General features: G+C 35.0%; 1 protein-coding gene across 6 annotated transcripts in view; it reads left to right on the top strand.

Annotated features, from left to right (window-relative positions):
* Positions 1–12,964, top strand: part of LOC123536008 (myotubularin-related protein 13-like) — an 88,834-nt gene that overhangs the window by 33,347 nt on the left and 42,523 nt on the right. For 5 of the 6 annotated variants that reach the window (XM_053528731.1, XM_053528734.1, XM_053528735.1 and 2 more), the window contains exons 1-4: positions 8,082–8,191; positions 9,027–9,155; positions 11,577–11,675; positions 12,461–12,612. In XM_053528731.1, coding sequence (XP_053384706.1) covers positions 8,108–8,191; positions 9,027–9,155; positions 11,577–11,675; positions 12,461–12,612 — 464 coding nt within the window. In that variant the 5' untranslated portion in view covers positions 8,082–8,107. Of the gene's footprint in view, positions 1–2,589; positions 2,671–8,077; positions 8,192–9,026; positions 9,156–11,576; positions 11,676–12,460; positions 12,613–12,964 lie in introns of those variants that run through there. The other variant, XM_053528736.1, reaches the window with a different exon arrangement.

The following is a 12,964-nucleotide window of genomic DNA, read 5'->3' as shown; positions in this document are numbered from 1 at the left end:
ATATGGTCTATAACATTCTGATATCAGCCTCCATTTCTCACCAAACTTGTTTCAACAACCTAACAATATCGACTTGATCAGATAGGCAGATTAGCTTCACCTTTGCAATCTTGTTTGCTACATGCAGTTGCGTGTTCCTGTCTTCATGCAGAAATGCAGAACAATTGCAAGAATTCTTTGCATCGAAATCATGATTTAATGGTATTCATTTTTTTTTTACTTTCTCATGTTTAACAGTCTTTTGTTTACTTGGTTTACAATAATTAAAGGAGACATAATATTTATGAACATCTGGTTGTCTTTAAACAATACCTGATGTATAAACAAAAATGTAACACTTTAATGTGCATTTGTTTCAGCAGAACTTTTCTGTCTGCATAACTGTTTCATTTTAGCTGTGAAAGTTTTGTACTACCAAACAATGGGTTGTCAGTACATTACCTTAACTGTAGGGCAATAATCATTATATGACAGTTTAACTGCAGATGTAGCCTTCACCTGTGCTGTGGTGGAGAGGTTTTCCTTCCTCTATCTGTGTATATTGTGGAGAAGTTGTCCTTCCTTCACCATATCCATCCTCCACCTGTGTATGTTGTGGAGAAGTAGTTGTCCCCACCTGTGTATGTTGTGGAGAAGTTGTCCTTCCTCCACCTGTGTATGTTGTGGAGAAGTTGTCCTTCCTCCACCTGTGTATGTTGTGGAGAAGTTGTCCTTCCTCCACCTGTGTATGTTGTGGAGAAGTTGTCCTTCCTCCACCTGTGTATGTTGTGGAGAAGTTGTCCTTCCTCCACATGTGTATGTTGTGGAGAAGTTGTCCTTTCTTCACATGTGTATGTTGTGGAGAAGTTGTCCTTCCTCCACCTGTGTATATTGTAGAGAAGTTGTCCTTCCTTCACCTGTATATGTTGTTGAGAAGTTGTCCTTTAATTGCAGTCAGAACTGGTAGGAAATCCATGAAAACATTGTTAATAAGCTTACAGAAGTATGAGAAAATTCAGATGAAAAGATTGCATTTTTTCTAGCAATAAAGTACAGCCTGTGAAGAGTGAACATTGTTTGTTTGTTGTGCAGAGGGTTTTACCATAGAGTGGTTAATTGACTGAGAAATGCCTGCCCCTGTAAAGAGTTGTTTGCTGTTAAAAGTTGTCTTTAACAGTTGTTGTACTGTATATGTTAGTATTGTTAGCAGAGGGTAAAAAGACCTCATTATTAAAAATGGGAAAAATTGTGGAAGCATCCCAGTGGTTCAGCCGGCAGAGCGTCAGTACAGTATTCCAGAAGTCCCTGGTTACCTAAAACAAGACGGACTGTGACGACATTTAGTCTCCAACACATTTATCTATGTAGTATCCACCGAATTTCAAGGTTGAATTTCAAAATAGTGGGGAAAAATGTCATGGCTTGATCTCTGAAATTTGGAGAATAAGTGTAAGCAGTGCAGTAGCTCATCTGGTAAAGTTGAGAGTGGTCTTCTAAGCACTCCGGTTTGTGTCCAGGTCTGGCTGCACAGTTTCCGGCCCAGTAATATGTACTGGTACATGCTGTTTGACAGAGGTTATGTTGTACGCACTGTTGTACATCAAACTTTAGTTCTGTGTTTTTCTGTAGCTGATGCTGAGGTATCGGGAGTGTATAGAGATTGATTGCATTGTAGATTTTATGATAATTTAATCCAGTAGAAGTGATTAAATATACATGCTGATGAATTCTTGTGGCTTTAGAAATTTGCACAAAGGTACCGTGAAATCATTTAATTTCATGGGCATGAAATTTCATTGTTTTGGCTAAATGGCTTTTTTGTGAAGATGTAAAATTTTCTGGGATGTTGCTTTCAAGGATAAAATGAACAGAAGTTGTTTTCAACTGCAATTGCAATTTAATCTCAATGTTTGACCCATGTTGGAAAATCCAGTCTGCATGATTTTACAGTACCTGATGAATATTTTAATATGTGTTTCTCAATTCCACTTATATGCTAATAATTTATCATCTAAAATTATGATTGATAAATACAGAATAGATCAAAAAGAATACATAGCTTGAGCAATTCTGACTATATGGAAGAACACATACAGCCAGCTTGTGGATTTTTTTTTATTTCCAGAACAAAATACATGTATATATGTTTCTTGGGAGGCAACTCTAAGACAATTTAACTGGAACCTTATGTAAGAAATTGTCTCTGAAAATGCCTCTGTAGGCAGTGGTGGTGTTTATTTAGAGCCCTTTTAAAATGAATATAATCTATAAATTTAACTCCTTAAAATGTGGACTTAACAAGCATACTTAAAAACATTAATATTTTTTTGTATTTTTAAGGTTACTTTGTCATTTATACAATATAACTGTATCAAATATATTCATTCATTTCATTCATCTACCACCTGTGCTTCATGTAGGCAGTTTCCAAATCAGTTTCTTTCTTACATTAATAGTGATATATTTATACACAAATAAAAAGTACCTCGGTTATTAAGGAATTTCTCTTGTTTGTCTGGTGCTATGTATTTCTTGATGTGTTTATACTCAAAGTTATGTGCATGCATGGCTAGCCACATTAAAAGGCATTTATTTTTATTTTCATTTCAGATTTTGCACCAGGACCTGCTAAGTGCAGATTTTGCATTTCCTGCCACACCTAACAAGAAATCTCCATCTCTGGAACAGAAGGTACAATACAGAAAACATATGACAGAAATGTTTTGTTTTTTTTTGAAAAATTAGACTGTTGGTAACCAATCAAAATGTTAGACCTACATATTTGGCAGTTTTAGTGTATTTTTTGCATAATTGAATGTGGGATTTTATTAAGATGATCTTTAGAAGACAGGGGTGGCTAACTCGAAACTTACGATATCGCTGAATTTACGAGGTTATATACGACAGTGTTAAGGTAACACTAAGGTAACGCTATTTCTATAACTCAAAGCATACCTTATCAACCTCGTATGTTGAGCCTGACTTACAATACCGTAAATGTAAAAAAGTGCATAAAAATGAAACGGGAATCTTCCACATTTGTAATTGTCCTATCTTTTAGGAAAAAATATGTAACAACCTGTAATTATTTCCTTCATTTTTGTGTTGATTTAGTTTAACTAAAGCAATTAGAAAATACTTATTAAATCTCACAGGTGTCCGTATCGGAGCAAGGGTATATGGAGATTTTTGGAACATTGTGAAATCGTTCAAAAGGTCCTTTTTGCTGTTGTCTAAAAATGTCGGTATATATATTCATCGGATGTTAGATATTTCCATATTTAAAAGCGGCAACCTGGACATTTCAGAAATATTTTTAAAATGAAGTTCGTGTAATAATTGTTGATTCTACGGAAGCGTGAAAGGGTCATCAGACACTAATACATTTTATTACGTTAGGGCCGCGAAAAGGATATAATTATAGTTGATATGAATATTTATCGCCTTTTTCAGACATATCAAAAAAACACCCGGCCCAGTGGGCCTATAAGCCAACAGTGAATGAAATTCTTATGAAATTAATGGCTTACAAAAGGCACCCTAATGTGTTTTCTAGTAAAAGAAGTTAAGTGCCACATTTGTGATCAGGAAAAGTTAATAGGTACTACACGAATATACTTTTTTTAGTATGACAAATAAATAAATTTTTATTCGTATAAAATACTCGTACAATTTTGAAGCAGTGGTATGTGTAAACGTGTAGCAAGAATTTATCACTAGGTTTAACACATCTGACCGAATGAGTTTTGCTGTTGTTGGTTTAAATTCTAAATTTGAGTAATTTTAAGTCGAAGAATTTGACGGAAAACTTAATCCTCTACTCTTCTTGGAATGAAAGTAGATATACATTCATCTCTAGTTGATATAAGACGTTTTATCCCCTGCAATCATTTGAATTTCCGTACATTTACAGTATTAAGATTTCTGTCTGTTTATATTATTCGAACGCAGTTATCAAGAGCTTTTTTTAGCCCACCGTCATCAGATGGTGGGCTATTAAAATCACTCTGCGTTCGTGGTCTGTCCGTCCGTCATTCCGTCCATCCGTCCGTTAACAATTTCTCGTTATCGCATCTCCTCAGAAACTACTGGGGAGATTTTGACCAAACTTTGTGAGAATGATGTGTTGGTACCCTAGTTGTGTCCCCCTGAAAATCAGACTGGTTCAACAATTTATGAGTGAGTTATGGCCCTTTGTTTATTTCTATATTTTACATAGATTTATATAGGGAAAAACTTTGAAAACCTTCTTGTCCAAAACCACAGAGCCTAGGGCTTTGATATTTGGTTTGAAGCATCATCTAGTGGTCTTCTACCAAGATGGTTCAAATTATTTCTCTGGGGTCAAATATGGCCCCACCCTGGGGGTCACATGGTTTATATAGACTTATATAGGGAAAAACTTTGAATAACCTCTTGTCCAAAACCACAGGGCCTAGGGCTTTGATATTTTGTATGTGACATCATCTAGTAGTCTTCTACTAAGATTGTTCAAATTATACCCCTAGGGTCAAATATGGCCCCACCCTGGGGGTCATATGGTTTACATAGACTTATATAAGGAAAAGCTTTGAAAATCTTCTTGTCCAAACCACAAAGCCTAAGGCTTTAATACTTGTAATGTAGCATCATCTAGTGGTTCTCTACCAAGTTTGTTCAAATTATTCCCCTAGGGTCAAAAATGGCCCCGCCCCGGGGGTCACATGGTTCATATAGACTTATATAGGGAAAAGCTTTTAAAATGTTCTTGTCAATAACTACAACATTCAAATTTGGACCACATGTATATTTTTGAGTGGCAAGATGAACCTTGACATGAGTTGACCTTGATTTTGACCTAGTGACCTACTTGCACATTTCTGTAGCTACAGCCTTCAAATTTGGACCACATGTATATTTTTGAGTGGCAAGATGAACCTTGACATGAGTTGACCTTGATTTTGACCTAGTGACCTACTTTCACATTTCTGTTGCTACAGCCTTCAGATTTGGACCACATACATAGTTTTGTGCACTGGAAAAAACTTAGACCTTGATTTTGACCAAGTGACCTACTTTCACATTTTTGAAGGTACAGGCGTCAAATTTGGACCATATGCATAGTTCCGTGTTTCAAAATGAAATTTGACATTGATTTTGACCTAGTGACCTACTTTCACATTTCTCAAGCTACAGCCTTCAAATTTGGACCACATGCATAGGTTTGTGTACCGAAAAAAACTTTGACCTTCACGTTGACCTAGTGACCTACTTTCACATTTTTGAAGGTACAGGCTTCAGATTTGGACCACATGTATAGTTTTGTATTCCGAAATAAAATTTGACCTTGATTTTGACCTAGTGACCTACTGTTACATTTCTCAAGCTACAGCCTTCAAATTTGGACCACTTGCATAGTTTTGTGTACCGAAATGAACTTTGACCTTTACATTGATCTAGTGACCTACTTTCACAATTTTAACGTACAGGCTTCAAATTTGGACCACATGCATAATTTTGTATTCCAAAATAAAATTTGACCTTGATTTTGACCTAGTGACCTACTTTCACATTTCTCAAGCTATACCCTTCAAATTTGGACCACATGCATAATTTTGTGTACCGAAATGAACTTTGACCTTTACATTGACCTAGTGACCTACTTTCACATTTTTGAAGGTACAGGCTTCAAATTTGGACCACATGCATAGTTTTGTATTCCGAAATAGAATTTGACCTTAATTTTGACCTAGTGACCTACTTTTACATTTCTCAAGCTACAGCCTTCAAATTTGGACTACTTGCGTAGTTTTGTGTACCGAAATGAACTTTGACCTTAAGATTGACCTAGTGACCTACTTTCACATTTCTGTAGCGACAGGCTTCAAATTTAGACCACATGCATAGGATTGTATACCGAAACAAACTTTGACCTTGACATTGACCTAGTGACCTACTTTCACATTTCTCAAGCTACAGCTTTCGAATTTGGACCATATGCACAGTGTTGTGTACGGAAATGAAATTTGACCTTGAGCTAGTCAATAAGTCTTGAAATTTGGAACACTCAAAAATGGCAGATTGGTGGGCGCCAAGATCACTCTGTGATCTCTTGTTCTCATTTTGTTTTACAAATGCAATGACAGTGCAACTTATGTTTATATTACCAAGTAATGAGATCCAAGCAACTTGAAAGGCAAAAAGACTTTACTTGCGGCATTCATTTCGCTATTTACATTTAAAAGCAGTTTCATCGGACCATTTTTTCCATAGTATTGTAGACACTTTTTGCATTTAGTAGTGTTTATATTATGATGCAAATGTATCTGATAACATATATTATTATTTTGATACAGTAAACTTTTTTTGACCGCTAAACTTGATGCAGTATTATATCTGGTAAATCTTTTGAAGATTACTAAAATTTCTTTACTGACGTGTCTGAATCATGAAAGGATATCAAATTATGTTAACCTGTCATCCACTTTCTGTAATAGTGGTAAAACTTTTGTTGATATAAATCTACATTTGAGCAACGGTAGGCATTTAAGGTGCACGTCTACAATAGAAATTATTATATGAATGACAGTTGTGAAATATTTACTAAACTGTAGGACTAGGAGTACCAAAATCTGCATTAGGCAAGTACATTTATTTTGACCGTGTCAGATATGCATATTCAACAGAAATGTTTTATCAATCACTGAACTAGCTAATTACATTAAATTACATTAACATGTGGAACATCTTAATTGAACGACTCTGATATTTCTTCAAACATGTCCTCGTAAGTAGGAGTCCGAAATAGATGCGTTAATCACACAGCAAAATATATGATATAAGACAGAAGAAAGTATCAGTATTATACAACTAACATACGAAATATCAATTTATATAATATTGACTGAAAATTTCCTATATACGTTGTGATTTAAAAAAAAAATGTTTTGATGAACATCGGAAGGTTTATACCATCAATTCAAAAAGTGACTTGCATGTTTGAGGTCATTTGAAGATCTTTGCAAATATTCATTAATACTCGTATCTCTTATGTTTTTTTTTACTAAATAAAATGCCATTGCTCAATACTTGTATTAAGGCAACTTTGTATGGTTTGAAATGATAGTTGCCTTGCAGGCAGGCGAAAAAAACACAGATTTTTTAGGAAATTACCTCTATACCGATTTAAAAAACAACAGGAATTGGAAAAGCTAGATTATAAATAAAAAATTAATCAGAAAGTTAAACAAAACTTAATTTCTTCAATTTTCTATCTATTTACGATATAGATAAGGCACAATTTTTTTACCTTAAGATATGGCATTACTTAAGGTATCTCGTATCTTACGAGTTAATCAAAAAAATCCCTACGAGCAAGAAAAGGTGACGTTACGACCACCTTAGGACTTAAGGGACCTTTGAGTTAGTCACCCCAGATCTCTAATCCAATCAGAGAATTCTAAGGCAGTCCTCTGAAAGAATGTCAAACCCTGATTTGTGGGAAAAGAAAATGTAAAAAAGCCATCCTGTTCAATAATTGCAGCCAGCATTTTGCATACTAGTTGATATGAACAAAGTCAGAGACTAAAAGTTCTGCAATTTTTTGTATCATTTCGAGAAATTTTCAGTTAAGACCACAACTGTTGACCACAACCAAATAATTAACCATACCTGGTCAAAATAATTTTTGAAGTGCTTGACTGTACTTGCTACTAAAACCGTTCCCATATGACCTAAATGTGACAATAAATACCTATTTTCTCAGAAATCTGCAATTTCAGCAATATTCATGGACATGTTATAAACGAAATAATGATTCTTTTTCCAAAAAACTAAATTCAAGAAGATAAACATTCTGTTAGCGCGCACACTATAATATTCTCAGTTATCCCCAATTTTGAATTTAGAGATGTGTGCACCATATAAGATTTAAGTGATTCTTGTCCTCTGTTTTCTGGTTGAGGTTCTTGTTGGTTCACCATCGTCACAGTTTCCAGCTACACTGGGGAACTGTGTACCTTCTCTTTCCTCCAGTACTGTCATTTCCCAGGAAGCCAGAGCAAGAGTGGTTCAAACAAGCTTTGATCTGTTGTAACAATCATTTTATTATCTTTTACAGGACAAGGAGATCAGAGCCGTGTTCATCCGTATGATAGCAGAATTGTTCACGGGTTATAGGTCATGCCTTGCTCTGGTCAGAATACATCCAGAACCATTCATTACATTTCACAAGGTTTGTTGCTTATTTTTTTCACAGAAAATATATAAAAATAGATTTATGCATTGTAAGGCAACATAAATATAAATTACGAGTATATATATTAAAATACAGGGGAAAGTTGTTGTAAATAAGTCATTTCCTTGTATAGTGATATATCAGCTTATAGATAAAATCTATGAAAATAGAAATGGTGTAGCCTTTAGCTTGCTGGCGGCAAGTGATTTTGCCTTTGCGAACTGTGCAGATCATCATAGTCTGATCATGGTCTGCACTGTTTGCTATTCAGTCAGTGAATTTGCAGTGAACACCCCTTTGAATAATAACAGGTAATGCCCTAATTCAATGATGGACTAGTCCATTTCAGAAATTTAGCAGGGTAAAAATTAAGAAACACGATATGAATTTATTAGCTTGTCTGATCTTTGAAAAAAATCTACGAGTCATTGTCGTCACTTGATCGTTGGCGTCACTAAAATTTTCTCAAAAACTATAAGAGGTACAGCTTTGCAACTTTGCACACTTGGTTATCATCATTAGTTGACTATGTAAGCCAAGAACCATAACACTAACCTATATTTCGTCAGAATTATGGCCCTTTTTGTACTTAAATATTTTGAACTATAACTCTTTTCTAACATACTCTCCAGCACTTGCAGACGAGCCATTGCATCTATAGACGGTGCTCTTGTTTAATGTCTTATTATTAAATTAATTTACTTGTGAGTATGCTGTCTAAAATATCTCAATTTATGTCTTTGTTCAGCCCAAAAGCAAGTACTGCAAATATAGATTTGATGATACAGTGTCTAATAGCTATTTATGTTATATGTAATTTTGTATGTTGTAGGCAAGCTTTCTCGGTCATAAAGGGATGGTGGAGGAAGATTTTGTAGTAAAGGTTCTGGGTGCAATGAGTTTTAATGCGTTTGTGTCAGAGAGAGGACCTCCATACAGAGTCTGTGATATATTTGATGAGGTAACATCATTTCTTACTCCTTATCATGCTTGACACGATTGATTCTGCCTTTGCAACCAGTGTAGATCATGATCAGCCTGCACATCCATGCAGTCTGATCATAATCTGCACTGTTCGCTATTCAATCAGTATCTTTTTGGTAATCACCCCTTTTAACAGTTAATGGTACTGTCCAAATTGAAAGATGGACAAGTTCATTATAGAAATTTAGCAGGGTAAGGGTTAACATATTTTTCTCACGTGATAATACTTTCGCGATATGAAATTTGCATAAAATTGTGCGAAAATCTTGTTTTTAGGTTAAGTCTATAGGGATAATATTGCAAATCCATTAAGTCTGTATGATATAGGTATTTTGTAGTTTGAATCATTTCAATGTGTACAAGTTAATGTATTCCAAAACAGGGATATAAACCTGTATTGCAAACCAAACTTGAATGTAAGACATATAAAGTTACTTTTCTGGGTTCGTTTGATTTTACTCTGGACATGTAACAAGTGTTAGAAAGGTCTACAACATGAGAAATCAATACACCGATATGGTCTCAAGCATATCAGATCTGTTTTCAACAAATTTGTTACTGGTGCGGTATATGTCTGGTGTATTTTGGTATATTTCTGATACATAAATGTAAGTTCAGGTGTATCCTGGTATATATCAGGTGTATTGTGTATGAAAGTTAGTTTCAGGTGTACTTTTGTAGGGATAATACACGTTTTTTTGTGTATTAACGTCTGCAGAAGCCCGCGGGATTGTTTGTGACCGAGACCGAAGGTCGAGGTCACAAACATATCCCAAGGGCTTCTGCAGACGTTAATACATAAAACAAACGTGTATTGTCACTATTCTTGCATAAAAAAACATTACACGTCGACTTAATGCATTGTTTTCATATGTGATGGCTTTACGATTCCGGTACATTTTTAGTTACCATTCGGTTGTTCTTGGAAACGGTAAACATGTTTTAAATATCCATAACCAGGGCACACATATCAACAACACTACCAAAAGCGTGATTTGAAGGTTATTCAGCGTCTTATTTTTATTTCTAGTTATTACAAACGTTATATTACCCATAATTTTGCATATAACTTAAAAATTTGATTAACAGGAACACAATTTTAAGAATAATAAATTTACATTTGAATTATTTTGAGTACGGACACATTTAGAGTACGGATGAGTACGAGGTTAGTGACTAGCTTTCAAGGTTTATTATATGAATTCTGCGAAAAATCAGGTAAAAACATACCGACTGATACTAACAAAAATCATAAATATAATACCTAACAACGAACAATAGCACAAGTTACACGCGATACTTATTTATTCACAGTTATTTACAATAACTGAACAGACGCTTTGTAAAGGGAGTGAACTCTAAGAGAAGCTAGTGCGTATATTGATGGGGGCAGTACGTTTGGGGTTGGAAACTGATACAGCTAAACATACTATGGATTACATTGTATCTATAATGCTACAAGAAGAGGTTGTTATGGAAGAAACAAGACGCAGATGCCAAATATCAGTGTGTGCAAAAATACATACATATGTCCCTGGCAAAGCATTTCAAAAATAAAAATCATGTATTAACAGCACGTGAATTGCCTTGTTTGCACACGATTTTTCTCCCGTTTATACATGGGCGGATCCAGTGAAAAAAGTAGTTTTTATGCAAGAATGTATATTGCATTTGAAGACACCTGTCCCTTGTATTAAGTTATTTTGTGTATGTATTGTGGTACTTTTCAAGTGTTTGTTGGTATAATAAAGATGTATGTTGGTATATGCAGGTATACATGAAGATCTTTACGTGAAGTAGACTGTGACAGTCGCTGTCATCCAGTATATCAAATTTCTTGCATATGTGTGCATTGTGGTATATTTCAGGTTCATGCTTTATTAAAGATATAATTTATGTTGGTAGCAGGTAAACTGTAAGATCTTCAAAAAAACAAGGCTGAAACAGACCTCTAGTCATCCAGCATATCAAATCGCTCTCTTTATAATGTCTTTTCGTATATTTCAGGTGCATATTGAAATATAATTGAGCCATGCCATGAGAAAACCAACATAGTGGCTTTGCGACCAGCATGGATCCAGACCAGCCTGCGCATCCGCGCAGTCTGGTCAGGATCCATGCTGTTCGCTAACAGTTTCTCTATTTCCAATAGACTTTGAAAGCGAACAGCATGGATCCTGACCAGACTGCGCAGATGCACAGGCTGGTCTGGATCCATGCTGGTCGCAAACCCACTATGTTGGTTTTCTCATGGCACGGCTCATATTATGTGTATATTGGTATTTTTCAGGTGTTTGCAAGTATACAGATTAGGTCTTCAAGAAAATTTTGTAGGTGTATTGTAGTATCTTTTAAGTGTATGTTAATATATTAAAGGCATTATGTTGGTATATTGTAGGTGTATGCAGGTATACAGGAAGATCTTCAAGAAGAGAAGGCGGAGCCAGACCTGGCCATCCAGCATATCAAATCCCTTGCTCAACAGTTGCATAATAATGTAAGTACTTAAAGTTAGAACTGAAAATGTCCTTAACCTTTAGCCTGCTGGCAGCAAGTGATTTTGCCTTTGCCACCAGTGCAGACCAAGTTCAGCTTGCACATCCGTGCAGGCTAATCATGGTCTGCACTGTTTGTTATTCAGTCGGTAAATTTTCAGTGAACAACCATTTCAGTAATAAATGGTATTGCTCAAACTGAATGTTGCACCAGTCCATTTTAGAAATTTAGCAGGATAAAGGTTAAATTGAGTCACAATTCATGTTTACTATGGGCAATTTGTCTGTTTGTGTTCAATGACTAGATGTTTGCAATGAAATGCAAGTAATTAAATGCTCTAAGCTGTGAAGTCTTCACTTTCAAAGTAAGTGTTATTCATCAAGAACTGAAATGCAATGGTTAAATTGGGAATTGATAAGAGCAAATGCCTTTTGAAGCAAGAAATACATTTTATATATGATGAAATTTTCTTCATACCCCAGAAAACGAAAGTTCATAGTTATACCCCAGAAAACAAAGTTTAGGTTGGTATATCTAATGGTTGGTCGTCCATACCCTTCCGCATGCATCCCCGCAAGGAAAAGAAATTGAGCCACAAACTTCTCCCACACTTTTAAAAGGATTCCATTGGAACTTATTTACATGGTCGCCATGAAGTGTTTTACCAGCACAAAGTACATTGAAATAATTATTATTTGTGGGAATTCATGGATGCACAAGAGGTAGACATTTTGGATTCAACCATGAAATTCAGCCCTATCTCAATTAATGATTTTACCATTTCAGGAAAATCCAAATCCCCAACCCTATGTACAGAAAGTGCCAAAACCAACAGAAGGAGCCTATGCAAGAATTCATCAACCTATCTTCCCAGTATTGGATGAAGACAAAGTTCAAGCTATCATAGAGGATGGAATCTCAAAGTTGGCAAAGAACAAGTAAGTTTTACAAAGAAAAAGTAAGTTTTACAAAGAACAAGTAATTTCACAAAGAACAAATAAGTGTGTTTACACAGAAAGTTAGTTTACAAAGAAAAGTTTATATACAAAGAACAGGTAAGTTTACAAACAACAAGTAAGTTTACAAAGAAAAGTAAGTATTCAAAGGACAGGCAAGTTTACAAAGAACAAGTGAGTTTACTAAGGACAAATTAGTTTACAAAGAAAAAAGAAAAGTTAGCATACAAAGAACAGGCATCTTAACAAAAACAAAAAATAAACATTACAAAGAAAAAAGAAGTTTGCAAAGAACAAATAAATTTACAAAGAACAAAAAAGTAAGTTTGCAATA

Source organism: Mercenaria mercenaria, chromosome 17 (assembly GCF_021730395.1).
Source record: "Mercenaria mercenaria strain notata chromosome 17, MADL_Memer_1, whole genome shotgun sequence".
NCBI classification, from domain to species: Eukaryota; Metazoa; Mollusca; class Bivalvia; order Venerida; family Veneridae; genus Mercenaria; species Mercenaria mercenaria.
This window is presented reverse-complemented; position numbering and strand designations above follow the sequence as displayed.